The following is a 15,389-nucleotide window of genomic DNA, read 5'->3' as shown; positions in this document are numbered from 1 at the left end:
ACACAAAATTACCCGTAACTGCAGCAGAAGTCTAACTGTTTCATGTCTATAGCTCAGTAAAGTGAAGACTTCATCAAGCCAATGACACTATAATGTCAGTGTTCTCCGGGGGCTCTTCCGGACCCCCTCCTCTCCTAGTTTCATGCTGTCCTCGGGTGATCTCAGCTGCCCACAGGGCTAAAGTCATCATCTCTTGGTGGATGGGTCTCCAGAGCCTTTTCCAGCTCTAGGCTTTCTCCAGAGTCAAAGGGGCACATACTGAACCGATGTCTGCAGGTGATCATATGACATCCCAAGGACATCTTGGAATCAGTGAGTCTAGAACTGAACGAAATCTTCTACCTGTATTTCCAGTCCTGGTTCCTTGGTTGTGTTTGTCCTGCATCACCAAATGTCATCAATGTTGGGGCCAGCCCAGGTGGAGTCCTGCAGTGTTGAGGAACAGGAGTGGGGCCAGACCAAGTCGCTCTGATGCCCTCCTTTGTTTGTCACTCCCTGGCTCGGGGACCCAGAGGTCTTACAGCTCTCTGCCCCTGTGCCCTCACCTGTGCCCCCCACGGCAGGACATCTCACTGTCCTTGTTGTCATGGCAAGGACAGGACGGGGAGATGTCTGTCCAGCTTTCAACAAATATGTTTGAACTCTGCATATGAGGCCCCATGTTAGGTTGTGAGATCACAGGAGAGAAGACACAGGAGGGGCCCTACCCTCCCGGGGCTTTTATAGTTCAGTGGATTAAATAAATAATGCAGAGAAAGCACTTAGCAGGGAACCCGGCCCGTTAGAAGGACCCGATAAATGTGTAAAAAGAGAAGCTGGACATCATGCCTGACTGTTCTCCCTGCCTCAAGTTAATTAACCTCTGAATCTTGACAGTTTAGCTTCCTAAATATGTCTGATATCTCCAGGGTCAGCACCCCATTTGAAGATCCTGTCTCCCAGAGCCTTACCTGACTTGGGGACCCCTGTCCCAGCCCACGGTGGGCTTCCAGTGCACCTTTTGCTCCTTGTTCTGGGCCCTGCGCCATGCCCAGCACCTGGCACTGTGTAGGAGATCAATAAATACTCCCAGGGCAAGTACTGGCACCGTAGTTTCAAATTTTTATTATTGTACTGCTTTTAGATTTTTGTTAGATTTTTTACCTTTTAATGTAGGCCCCAGGCAAAGATTTTGAGTTAAATTTACATGGAAACTGCTGGAAAGTTTGCATTTTTTTGTATGAAGTTATTTGAAAGGCGTTGATTTTCTCTCAGTGGTCCCTTGGATTTGGGGGCATGGTCTTGAGATTTCCTAAAAGTGGAGAAATCAACAAATGTTAGCAGAAATGGAAAAGAACTCAGTAGGAGACATGCAAATGATGTCGTCCCAGACAAATTGTCCACCTGTACACGTCTCTCCGGCTCCCCTGCTTGGTCCAAACCAGCATCTTCTCTCCCAGGAGGACTTCACAACATCCACGGGGCTCCCTCCCTTTCTTGCCACGTGGCAGTCCACACATTGCACAAAGTACAGTGACAAAAATGACGTCATATTGCTTAAAACATTGTGTTGAATTTTTACTGACTGAGAGTCCGATTCCTAATTCTCTAGACAAAGACTTTACGTTTCTCCTCCCGTCCCCGTGAACTTCATCTCGTTCCACACCCCCTTGCTTCTCAGTGTGTCCCTGTCACACCGACTTGGCTTTTAACTCTTCAAGCATGCCAGGTGCTGCCATCCAAAGGGAGTTTTCCCCTAGTCTTCCTTCCCACAAGAGCCCGCTTGCATCAGATGTGTGCACCGCGTGCCGTTTGGGGATTGGTGTCAATGTGGTGCTTGCCTCAGGCCTCCCCCGACACCCCCTTAAGTAGCATCGATGGCTTAGCTCAAACCAGCAACCGACTGCCCGCCTCGCCGCCTGAAGAAGTCATCGATCTCCGGCTCTCTGGCACCCCTCCTGTTGGCCTTCCTTTGTGTCCCTCTTCATTTATACTCCTTCATTGTGCCAAACAGGCAGTCGGTGGACCACTTAGAACATAAGCATTTACCAAATGCCAGCCGTAGGCCAGGCACTCAGAAAACCAAGAGATAGCCCTTGGGTTTATGGATTCAAGAGCTGGAAGAGGAAACCTTTCCTGGAAGGTCTTCGAGCTCCAGGCAGTCCCTGTCACAGTCACCCCGCTTTGCCTTTTTTATCTATAAAAGTGTGAAAATGGCTGTGTTTCCCTAAAACTTTGTTTACAAAAGCAGGCTGTGGGCCAGATTTAGCCCCTGGCTAGAGTTTGCCAACTTCTGGTCCAGAAAGAACAGAGACAAACAAATAATTGACTCTATGCTGTGGTGGGCCCTTTGGGGGTTGGAGGGGGGGCAGTCCATGGGAGCACAGCACACAGCAGACGGCACCTGGTCTCTGGTCCGATCACCAGCTGACGCCAGTCACCAGCTGACCTTACTTGGGAGAAAAAAAGAGAGAAAAGAAAAAAGAGTTTTAAATTAGCTTTTAGTTGTTGAGAGTTACAATATATTTTGTTGCTTTGTTTTTGTTTTGTTTTGTTTTTCTTTGCTGTTTTTTAGTACTGAGCTCTGTCTTCTGATTTCCTTTCAATATGCTGGCTCAGGGCCTCCCTCACCGCACGTCTTCCAGAAAGCAAAGTCTCTAGAAATCCTCAGACTCTCAGCCCGGCAAGCAGCGTGCACACTGGTTCAAGAGGTAAAGCCTGGATCTTATGTAGGACTGGTCTCTTGCACCGAATTTCAAGGCAGGTTTGAGTTCCGCAAGCTTGCAGTGAGGAAGAAATGTGACCACACACACTAGAGACTCTACAATCTCGGTATCTGAAAGGTCTTAGAGACCCCTGGCTAACCTGCCGTTGCGCGGATCCCTCTCCAACAAAGCTGCTTTCTGAAACTTCTCCTGCCACAGCCCTGTCAGCCCTGAGCTCTCCAGAACCTTCCCCCACCCCAGCCTCCAGGCTCTTGGGATGTGCAGCCCAGGCCACTGAGTCTTTGCGTGAATTAGCTTGCTTTGCTGTGTGAATTCATTTTGGATTTGTAGCGTTACGTCATGTTAATTTTTATTACTTTTAGGGAAATATTTTGGCATGCTGTGGATTGCTTTTCTGGCTATCTGTAAGACAAAAAAACCAAGTGAGGAAAATAATTTGACCAGCTACACTCTACACATTCTTAAATGATGTTAATATTTTAATGCTGAATCCATCTAATGATACCTCAGGAATGTCCCGGTACCGCCTCACTTTGAAGCATTTTTGCTGTAGAACTGTTGTCAAACATCTACCATCCTGTAGACGATTTCCTGAGTCCAAACTACTGACCTTCAGTGAACCTGATTCATACTGTTTCTCTGGTAAGAAGAATAAAAGGCCTAGCATTCTACTCGCATTCATTGTTCATTCATTTTAAGAATGAAAGAAAGACCAGCGAGAGGTCCTCTGTGCAGGGTTTTTGTGGGCTACCGCAGAAGACCCATCCTTTTAAACTCACTCTGTTTTGGCGATAATTTGTTGCGTTAAATAGCTCTGAACAGTCACAGCCACTGGAAAGACTCCTGGCACACTAATATTTCCCATCAGGAGATTTGGGGACCCATGAGAACAGTTTATTTCAGAGAGAGGTTCTTGTCTAAACAAGATCTATCTTCACATCGTTCTCTATCGAGCAGAATTCTGTTGCCGTGGACCTTGCATTCATCTGTGCTCACAAGAGGGAAAACAAAGACAGCGTAGGCACAGGAACTGGTGTGGCTCAGCCACTTTCCCCAGCAGCCGACACCGGGTTGTGTCACACAACAGGTCCACACGGTCGCTGTGACCCAGAGAGGATGTTACCTGAGAGCGGGTTTTAGCTTTCTCTAGCTGTGCACACTGACAGTCTAAACAGAGCATGCTCAGAGATGGTAACTCAGAACTCTCGGACTCCTGCAAATACAACATTCAGCACTTGGCCTTTTATAGCCATAATCCTGAGAATCGAAATTAACACTATGAGTTGGGGGATAGGAACATGTAATGTGATAGATAATTTTTCATGAGATACATTTTGCTCCCATGGGCCAGGTACCCCTTGGGATTTTTAATTCCATTGTGTTACATGCAACGATTATTTAATTATGATTTGCCCGCTGTTTACAATTATTTAGCGGCATCTGTTTGCTAATATAAATGCCTTAGCAAGAAAAGTTGGGATTGTTTCCAGTAAACCAAATCATTGTAATGAATTACTACAAAAAGCTGTTGACCTCTTTCCTTCTAAAACTTTACCTAAGTTTTCAAAAAGAATGAAATTTATTTTTTAATTCTAATATATGTTGTTATAATGTTTACAATCTAACACTTCTAGAATGTACTGGTTTATGTTTAGAATCAACCTGTCAACAGTAACTAAATTTGGAAATATCATATATAAGCTATACTAAGATCAAGTAATTATTTTCAAAGATTGATACCATCTGGAGGAAATTAATAATTCATTAATTCCCTCTTGCAATCATGGCTTCATATTTGTGTTTTGTGTTGCCTGTTTATTGTTAATGATTCAAAATGTTATAAATAATGGAACCTAATGCAGCCACAGTTCCAGTGTTATATAAACCTAAAACATGGGCTTGCGTGTGTGGCTTGTGGAAGCACTGTCCTTGTGCCTTAGGTTTATTTTTAATTTCTGGAGGAATTCAGAACTTCAGTATATGCTGAAGAGATCAAATGGAGATGTATGGTTTGGCTTCCAAATCTTACCTAATTTTATGCCATTTTAAGCATCTTTCCATGTTTTCCTCACTTCCCTCTAGTTTCTTCGTCACGCTAATTCATTCTTGCCTTTTGGAGCTTCGTTTTTTTGCTTCCTTTTGTTTCGTTTCATTTGGGAAACATTCTCTGCCTGACCAACATTGGATTAAGCTTTTACCAGAGTACCCCAGACTTCGTTATCTCCCCATGAGACAGAATTCCCTGAGGGCAAAAACTGTGTATCCCATCCCCACATCAAGCAAGGGAAGCCACACTGAGCAGTCTCCCCATTAACTGTGTGTTGAACTTGTGCTCATAAAGCAGGTAGACAACAGTATGAGGATGCGTGCTAGCACAGTTGAATAGAAAAGTACTACTTTGTAAACCGAAGCATTAAGGGAAATGAGAAAGTGAGTGGGGGGATCAGCTCCCTGGAGTTTTATTCAAACAGCTTCCTGAAAGGGGAAAATGAAGATAAATAGGAAGAATTTTGCACAGAGGGACACGAGCCTAAGGGGAAAGGGGGCTCCGTTCTGAAGCTGTGAAGAGAATGACCTGAGAAGGATTTGGGAATGACAATTCGGATGATACGTCCTGTGGGACAAGGAGCCCTATGGAGAGCTCCGAAAACAAGAAGGAAAACCTGGGGTCTTAAAACATTGACTTTGGGGGGCGCCTGGATGACTCAGTGGGTTAAGCCTCTGCCTTCAGCTCAGGTCATGATCTCAGGGTCCTGGGATCGAGCCCCACATCGGGCTCTCTGCTCGGCAGGGAGCCTGCTTCCCCCACTGCCTCTCTGCCTACTTGTGATCTCTGTCAAATAAATAAACAAAATCTTAAAAAAAAAAAAAAAACACATTGACTTTGGGTAATTAGTTCATGGTTTTGGCCAAGACCTACCGTGATGAAAGCTGCTTTAGAATAACATCGCTGAGGTGTGCTGATTGAATTGTGTTAGTGGTGGTGGTGAAAGTGGGAGGAAGATATGGTGTGGGTGCTCACTTAGGTTTTCTCCAGACTGATGGCTAATGGGCCTGGATTTCAGACGATACCAGCACTTGAAGATATAATCCATTTGCTGTAGAAAGTACTACACTCTTGCTACTCTGTATTTTTACTCAACTATTTTTATAGCTCGTACTCTGTAGGCTCTCAAAAATCGTAAGTATATGTGCAAAATAAACAGGTCTGAAACAGAGTGGCTGCTTCTTGAAATTTTCTTTTTCTCTAATGACAGTAAATAGGACAAGTTAACATAAAATTAGGGATGCCTTGACTTGATGGGAGCTGTTAAATGTTATTGAAAAGGCCTGGGTACCCACAACGAAAGGTCTAGCAAATAGTAGTTACCCACAACACACATGAAGTCAAGGCTTAGTTGTGCTGCTGAAAGTATGTCCTTGGAATTGTTAGGTGTTGCATTCTGAGCACATACGAGAATTTAGAATATTTTGGTGAGTATCATAACCCCAGGATACATAAAACCAGGTGGCTTTCTAGAAATAAAATTGTGCATTAATGACAAGAGAGCTTGCCCAGTCATGGTCAGGGGGTCGGACTTGGAACAAATGCTGAGGTTAGAGTTCTCTTGAATTCAGTTGCCATTTAATGTCACAGATGAGATACAGAATTACTGAATGTTAAAGAGGAAAAGGGAATTTTCTTCTCATTTTATTTGTAACAAGTTTACTGTATGATTTTATATATTATTTAAAGCTTCTATAAACAGGGGAAGCCATTTCATTTGTTCAGTATCTTTTCTCTATATGGAAAAGATATGAATGCATGAGACATGAACAGCCTTGAGACCCACTACACTGACTTCAAAGACTTCCTTAGATGGTCTCCAAACTCCTCAAATGGTGGCTTGTACTGCACCCCGAGATAATTGCTCTTTTGTCTTCAGCCTCATCGGACTATGACCTCCTGAGACAAAGGGCTGTGGCTTGTTGGCTTTGAAGTGCCACCCATAGGACAGAGCCCAGCGTGGGGCACTTCAAGAGAATTAGCAGAAGGGTTTGATGACAATGGTTCAAAAATGTAGGCTTGAATAAAGAGTCTTTACCTTGGCGATGTTCATGCTGAAATACTGGGACTTGTACGAGCAAGCTCACAGAGCCTCCGCCACCCCTTTTTGTGCAGCAAAGTGGACAGAATAAAATAGTGAGATCATGAGCAGAAGGAGCAAGAAGAAATTGGAAGTGGTGGTAAATGAGTTGGCCGGCTTCTGCCAACACCTTAAGAGGATTCTGATTCCAAGCAGACTAATGGGTAAAGGAACTTACTTCAGGATTTTAAACTTGGCTGCTGGATGGAATTTCAAAGGTCATTCAACTGTTGAAGCTTATTTTAATTTCTTAACATTGAGTCTGTCAATTAGCATCTTGGATCAGGGGCCTCTCCAGCGACGGGGATTGCTCACTTGGCTAACTCCAGTAATGAACTCGCGGGACTTGCATAGGCTAAAGTGTTATCTCTAGCATTTCTGTGGGCAGGGGCCATGCTGGATACTCCTTTGTCAGTGGTGCATTTGGGCAATTAGCGGGTGATATAGATTAAATGAAAATGCATTTGGTTTCTGAGATTGTAGTCATTTGTCTATTTATTGTTGTTCTAACTAAAAGATATTTAAAGTGACAGTTGTTAGGAAGACAGATTCGGGTTCCTTTGTGGCAAAGCTTTCCTCCTCTAATTATTTTTATCTAATCTAATGCTTTATTAAATTCCCAGGAGTCATAGTTGTTCCTGTACTGAGGGTTTACAGAGAGCTTTAAAAGATTGCTAACTGGGGCATAACATCTGTGTTACTGTTGCACAAATGAAATATAAAACAACTTGTGAGTTTTCAAGGGTCAAGTGTTAGCTATATTCAAGGACTAACTTTCTCTCTCCAGTAAGCAAATTTTATTTTTATCCCCTCAATGATTTGTACTTAATATTTTTATTCTAACGTTTGCTGCTTTTCATTGCATTTCAGATGATTCTATTATCCCTAAATATACATTTCTATATAAGTTTGCTTTTCATTGGGGTGAGTGGAGAAACCAGCTGTGCTAGGTAACTCAGCATTCATTTCCCATGCTCTGTAGTTTTGCAATTCCAGTCTCTTCTGTTGACCTGGAAGGTTTTTTCTATCTCCATGCCCTGGAAACCTGATACTCCTTCATTTTTCTCTTTTTAAAGATTTTATTTATTTATTTATTTATTTATTTATCAGAGAGAGAGAACACAAGCAGAGGGAGCAGCAGGCGGACGGAGAAGCAGCCTCCGGGCTGACCAGGGAGCCCAATGAGGGACTCCATCTTGAGACCCTGAGATCATGACCTGAGCTGAAGACAGATGCTTAACCAGCTGAGCCACCCAGGTGTCCCATCTGATCCTCCTACAAATGCTACTGTCTGAATGAATTCTTTTCTGATTTCTTTTCTGATTTGCTCTCTGAATGTGATTTCGTCCTCCTCTGAGCCTATATTAGTTATAAACTGCTGCATAGAATAATTACCCCCAAACTTCGTGGCTTTAAACATACACAGATGTTGTCTCGCACAGTTTCCGCAGGTCGGGAATTTGGGCACAGTTTGGCGGGATGGCTCTCGTGCAGGCTAGCTCATGAAGTTGTAGCCAGGGTGTCCCGTAGTAGCCCAAGGGCTTGTCTTGTGCCTGCGGGTCTGCTTCGGACATGACTGATGATCCCAGGTGGCTCTCAAGCCAGTGCTGGCTGATGGCAAGAGGCGCGCCCCAGTTCTTTGCTGTGGAAGCTTCTCCATAAGATCACTGTGTCCTCATTACATGGCTGTCACTTTCCTCTGAGCAAGGGACCCAGGAAAGAGCACAGAGAAGCCACAGTGCTTTCTCAGACCTAGTCCTGGAAATCGCTCATTGTCATATCCACACATTGCCTGTGGATGACTCGGCTCAGTCCGTTGAGAGGGAGGAGGTAGGGACGGCTGTATCTGGAGGCTGCTTCCTGCAGAGCCTGTCAATATCTCTGACCTCGCTCATGTAATTTAAAATGTTCTATCCCGTATTACAATCATGTGTATCCCTTTCCCACCCACTTCATTAGATTTTTATTTCCTTTGGAGTTTAGACTTGCTTCCTTATCTTTACGTATCTTAAAAATTCTGGTACATTGCATTCAAGATGTGTCACATTCCACTGAGAAGTTGGAAACCACAGCCTCTTAATGGGTATAAATGAAGGTATACCTGTGGTAAAGAAGTAGATAGAGACAGAGAAATAGATTTTGGCAGAGAGAGAGAGTGTGAGGGAGAGCAAATGAGGGAGGGGGAGAGAGAGAGTGCACGTGCGCACACAAATGAGGTGGAGAGCAGATTAAGCTACACATTTGATCAGATAAATATGAAAACCTTGATGCTATTTTGTAACTACCAGGGAGCTAATTTTATGAGCGTGTAAATGTTTGGACTACTTACTATGTAACAATATTCTGCTTTGTGTGATGTATGTGAGTGGTTTGCCATACGTTTCACTAAGATTCCTTCAATTAGGCCTGATATTCTGTGAACAAAGGGCCTTCGGATCACTCCATTAGTAAAAGCAGGCAAGTCATTGCTTACGAGTAACTCTTCAAAACCATGCCTTCAGCCCACATCCTGTCTCCCTGTGCCGCCCGCTTTGGACTTCCATTCTCACCTTGTCCCAAAAGGGACCCAACAGCTCCTGCTCCCTGGTGGCTCCCACACCTGCCCCTGCACCCGCACCTGCACCTGCCCCGGTGCCTGCCCCTGCCCTGGTTCCAGCACCTGTCCCGCTGCCACACCTGCCCCACTGCCACACCTGCCCTGGCTCCTGCACCTGCCCCCACGCCCACACCTGTCCCAACGCCTACACCTGCCCCGGCTGCTGCACAGACAGTGCCATTCCTGCTGCCCGTGGGCAGAGTCATGTGCCCAGGGCTGCATCTGCAGGAAGGCTTTGGTCAAGGGCAGCTGATGTGCCTGATGGAGGAGAGCCTGCTCCAGATGGAACCAGAGCCACATGTACAGACCTGCAGTTTTAAAACATTTTTTCATATTACCCTGTTTGCTACATTATGGTTTCTATGAAATACCTGAATTATACTAAGTTTTGACTTTACAAAATAATAATAACTCTTCCGTAATGTCAAGTGCAGCATTTATAATTCCTTTTCCATATGATTGAGAACTTTATTTAACCTTTGATTAACTGCTTGGTAGCCTGGCCGCTTGGGGTAAAACCGTCTGCTAGACTGATCAGTTAACATTTATATGTAATTTGAGCAAAGGGCAACAGAGGAATGTTGGGAGGGACAAAGACCCAAGAGAAGAGGAGTCCTGGCAGGTTTTCCTCGGAAACATCACTCCTTGCCCATTTCTAGAACCATCGGCACACCCCAGTGTGCTTCCTGAGTGACTCATGCCTGAGTTATTAAAATGACCTCCAAATAGTTCTCACGCCTGTCAATTTGTTCTCCTCCACACGTCCCTCAGAGTCAAACTTCCGAAAACATCACTCCCTTCCCATCCTCAGAAGCCTCAGTGAGTCCCAGGACCTAGAGGCCTGTCTCCTTGCATCCCCCTGCCACTGTCCACAAAACTGTCCACGTCTTCTCTTTCCCAGACACATCCTCTCAGCCAGCCCAACTGACAGCTCTTCTGTCCCAAGAATTCCTTCTCACGTCTATGTTTCCTGCCCTGCCCAGAATCCACGTTTGTCTCCAGGCACCCCATGTCGATCCTTCCATCCCCTTAAATTCAGCTCAGGTTCCCTAACCCTGATGCATACTAGTCTGCTGTCCTCCTAACTTCTGTGGCGCCAGAGTTTGACGACCACACAGACCTCCTTTTGATACCAGCTCCACACACATGGGGGTCCTGGACTTGGGCCTCAGACGGTGTTGTGTTTCCCCAACACTTACAACACTTACCATGCTGCTGTGTTCCACGTGTGTTTATTAAGCGCCTACCTCAGCCCAAGTAGATGCTCGATGAGTAACTGAGTGAAAAATACAAGGATGGGAGCAGAGAAGTTAGGAAATGAGAAGGTTTTGTTCCTCGGTCACTGGTGTGGTCATTGTCTGTTGATGACATAATTGCCACACGCTCACCGCTGAATCTGGTGAGACCTCGGTCGTGAAAGTGTTAATCGAGTGTTCCCTCCATCCCTTCGGGACTTTTCATTTACTGCTGACAGCCAAGAGCGCCATTTAGGAGACACTAGGAACAGAATCGAAGACAGTGTTTGGAGCACATTAGGAGAGACCCTATGAGAGACAAATTCCAGGCCAAACTCCTCCGAGGTCGTCTCTTGAACTGGACCAGGATATTTGGAATTTTGATTTGGATGTGAAGGCTGGTATGGTATTAAAGTCTGGGTGACAGAGTTTGAGCCCAGGAGTAAGAACGGGAAGCCAGCTGGAGGCAGAGAGTGGAACGGGATGTGGGCTGGTGGGGGGGGCACTTTATTTTAGGAGGCTGCAATGGAAAAACCTATGTGACGCTCCTAGCAAGGTACCTGACCCAAAGCAGTGATCATAAATCCTAGTTTTTCCCTCCTTCTTCTTACCTAGTGCTTAGGAAGTTAATTATGTGGTCCCTCCAGCCATGAAATGATTCTCTCATTTTCTCAGATGATTCAGATGATTAATCCAATAATGTTTCTAGGGTTGTCATGCTTATCCCTCGCCCAACTTTCTCCTAAATACTACAAATATTCTTAATAGGAGATGAGTAATCTTATCTCAAAACTGTTTCAAGAAATCCAACGGGCTGGTAATTCTATCTGAATATATGCATCTACTATCTACATCTATATCTGTAACAAATCTGTCCATCGACATATGCATTTTTTCTCCATCTTTATTTTATATCTCTCCATATCGGTTTGTGTGTGTATATTTAAATTCACTGCATAGGGATAGTGATGGATGGTGAGAATTCCCGAGTGACTTATCTATATGTGCAACTCCGTATGATGCTCGTAAGTTTCTTTCTTTTCCGTAGCGGTCATGTAGAAACACGCATGTGGCTTCTCTGGTCACTGACACTCTAGCTTCTTGTGGTTGCATGGCGTGCCCTGTGTCTAGGAAGGAGCCCTCCTTCGAGGGACTTAACATGATCCTCTGTCCTCCCTTCCAGTGCTGAACACATTTTTATCTCTTGGGCCCTGTGCCCTTCATGTCTCGCTATTTGGTAAACCACCGTTCCTTGGTGTTCATTTCAGCTCCTTTTTGTTCCAGGTCAACTTTCCCTAAAGCCCTTTCTGATGTTTCACATTTTTTTGTAATAATAAGGGTCATTGATGTTAGCTGCTGTAATGGGTAAATCATAAGGGATCTCAGGTCCTGGTCACCTTGCACTTCTCAGTGCTGGCTTCATCGCTGCCTTGTCCGTTTGCCATTAAAATCCCAGAGGGGAGGGCCACTGTCCCAGTGGACCAGCGAGATACCACGAGATTTCTCCCCTGCCCCCGTGTGCAGCAGCCGCTCTTGCCATCCTGATGATGAGAGCCAAGAAGTCCTGGCAGCTTGACCAGTTTCCTTCCCACCTAGATCTCAGTTCCAGGAGGCGGAAGTGGACTGGTGAGGCTGCAGTGGAATGTTCAGTATGGTTCCTCCTGAGTCCCCACGAGGACGTGCTCCTCTATGTGGGAACCAGAGCCTGTGTTTCCACAGGGCCTGTGATCACTTCTATCGGTGTGTGTGTGTGTGTGTGTGTGTGTGTGTGTGTGTGTGTAGTAGAAGGAGGGGCAGATGGACTAATGTGTCCTTTACTTTGTTGAGTGTGTCCCTCCACACCCCATAGATGGGGTCTCTCGGACCTTTCCTACTGTGGTGGGCCCCTGGATCCACATAGACTTTCCCTCACACCGTGGCCTCTCGTGTAATTACCATTTCTTTGTGATCTGTTCTAAATAGTAGGATGCCATCAGTAGAGTAGAACCATTGATGTTCTGTCAGTCGTCTTCATGGTCTAAGGTTCTTCTGGATCATATTTTAACTGAAGGGCAAAACCATGAACGTGTAGTGTTGTCCATACATGAAAGAGAACTCCCTTCCATTTTTCCTTAAGAGAGATGGGCAAGAACACACTTGCTGGGCGAGTGGCTGCACATTGACCACGTCCCTTCATGTCTCTCCGGGACACCATGGCAGTAGTTCCTGGGCTGACTGCTTTGACTTTATAAGTTTTCTTTTTCTTCCTTCAGCAAGGCAATTGCTAAGCTTTCTTTTTAACCTTGTTGCATATAGGAACATTTTTATAAATGTTCTAATATTTTCTCCAGTGTTTCCTTGCATTGATAGCAGCTTAGGAATCTCTAAGGGCTTAGTCAACCATGTTGCTGAAAGCAGAATGGGGAGTATTTTTTGCAGAACTTAGCTGTGAGGAGGAGGTAGAATGTGGCAGTTCAGTAGCGTCACCCAGAGTGAATAAGGTATGTGGGTTCTTGTGCATGTGTGTGCGTATGACTCTCGATAGAAATGGGAGAGTGTTATGTTTTATCGTCTTCAAGCAGAACGTTATTAGAAGGGAAGGGGTTGAAAGTTCAGAACACAGTCAATGTCTAATTGAAAAAGGCTCTGGAAATGGGAATGATGGCCCTGAAAGGACATCAGTGGGTTCAGAGATGAGAAATAGAAGCACATAAAAACATTTATGGACGCTCTAACTCAGCTTAAGTTGACCATTGCCCTGTAGACCTGTGCCATTAAAATACCAAGTTGTTTTTTTTTTCACTTTGTTTTGTATTAGATATTGCTTTGAAATAAGTAGGAAAGCAGAATTTTGGAAACCTTTTAATTGTTAAGAAATTATATTCTAATAGTAATGTTAAATATCATGTGTTTTTTGGGAGGAGGGCTTTTGAAGAGCTCTTCCATGTGTTAAGAATTGTGTATGAAATAAAAAAAAACATTTTGTATTTTGTTGTCATTATATTGAGAATAGGTTTAATGTGATAAGCTCTAATGATTCTCTTGCTATTAAAATGGCCTTGAGGCTAATGTGGAATTAATATATTCCATTTGTCTCTTTGTTTGGTCATAAAATCATGTGGTCCAGTTGCAAGCAAAAATACATGATTATTTGGGGGGATTTTTTTCCATACAAAAAGCATTTTAAGGGAATGCAAATTTTTTAGAATTTACATATATCAGTTTGTTAGTAAGCTCCTAACCTTAATTTAATAAATTGGGTATTTGGGTGGAGGAGTGACACAATAGACAAAAATCTTAAAGAAATGAATCTGTGGTAGATAATTTCTATTTTGGAATTCTACTTTTCTGCTTGCCAATGAAATATGAGTGACTGTTGAACATACCTATTTTGTTACAACAATAGTTTTTCTTATGGCTTTAGGGAAGTTCATATTTTATATATCATTAAAATTAAATTCAAGGAACATTTATTTCAAACCTTACAATGCCTGGCACTACAAGAATATCAATGTTAAGTAAGCACAGTATCCACTTTCAACGAGCTCACAGTCCGTAAGAGCAGAAATACGCGCAGAAATAAGAGCAGAGTCACCAATACGGTGATGTAATTATGGATTGGTAAAAATACATGCAAATGTCTGGGGTGATTTGTGGGTCAACTGCAAATTCTGAGGCTTCTAGAAGACTTCTGTAAAGAGGTATATCTGAGCTCGGGTTTAAACAGCTAATTGGTAAATATGTTATATTAAAAAATTTAAATTTAGGAAAATCACTGTTTTAGATAGTTAATGAAGTACATCCAGTGTTTAAGATGTAGCTTTGATCGGTCTGTGCTCAGTGCTGAGCAGTGCAGGTCTTTACACGGAGCAGAGCACGCCGTAAGCCACCCGGCACCATGGCAAAGTGTGCCGAACACCTGCTGCCTTTCCACCCTCAGAAATACTAGAGGAAATGTCTGTCTTTTCCTCCGCAGGAGCCCTGTCCTGGTTTTCCAGTGCAACCACCGCCACGTGATTTGCTTAGATTGTTTCTACTTATATTGTGTGACAAGACTGAATGACCGGCAGTTCATCCCTGACCCTCAGCTCGGCTACTCTCTGCCTTGTGTGGGTAAGTCTGGCACTTTTTTTTTTCTGCTCCATTTTTAATGCTAATTAAGAATGGAAGGGTTGTGGATGCAAAACCATCTCCAATAAATCCAATCCCAGGCTGAAGGGTTGAAAAGTCAAATATCTATCTGATCCCGGTTGTGCACGAAACAACGTTTGGATCACGAAAAAATATAAAACCCTAAGGTAGGAAGGAATTATGTTGGCCTAGAAAATGCATCATCTGCACAGAAGTATGGGAAACAAATTGTAAAATATTATTCAGCCAATGTACACAAAGTATGTCTGTGGATTTACACCGCAAGCTCTAGATTACCCTGGATCTAGAGCAGCACTAGTCACATTTCTAAATTGGTACCCTTATTCGTAAAAATTGTGAGCACATACACAGGTGTATCAAAGAATGTATATTAAAAAATAAAGGAGATGAAAGCTGAAATATTTAAGATTTAAATTGTTTCATCTTTCAACATTGCAGAGCATTCTTTAATTGTATTAAACTACTGTTGTTACATGTGTTTTTTTTTAATTGAGGTGAAATTCACCTAACATACAACTAACCACTTAAAGTATACGATTCAGTGGAATTTCATGCTTTCATGATGTTATGCAATAACGATCACCTCTGTCTAGTT

The 15,389-nt window shown here is 43.7% G+C and overlaps 1 protein-coding gene across 1 annotated transcript in view; it reads left to right on the top strand.

Moving 5' to 3' along the window:
* PRKN (parkin RBR E3 ubiquitin protein ligase) overlaps nt 1-15,389 on the top strand; it is a 1,289,523-nt gene that overhangs the window by 887,166 nt on the left and 386,968 nt on the right. Inside the window, exon 7 of the mRNA XM_032837250.1 lies at nt 14,619-14,755. Coding sequence (XP_032693141.1) covers nt 14,619-14,755 — 137 coding nt within the window. The remainder of the gene's footprint in view (nt 1-14,618; nt 14,756-15,389) is intronic.

Source organism: Lontra canadensis, unplaced genomic scaffold (assembly GCF_010015895.1).
Source record: "Lontra canadensis isolate GAN:19392208 unplaced genomic scaffold, GSC_riverotter_1.0 scaffold97, whole genome shotgun sequence".
In the NCBI taxonomy this organism is placed as follows: domain Eukaryota; kingdom Metazoa; phylum Chordata; class Mammalia; order Carnivora; family Mustelidae; genus Lontra; species Lontra canadensis.
This window is presented reverse-complemented; position numbering and strand designations above follow the sequence as displayed.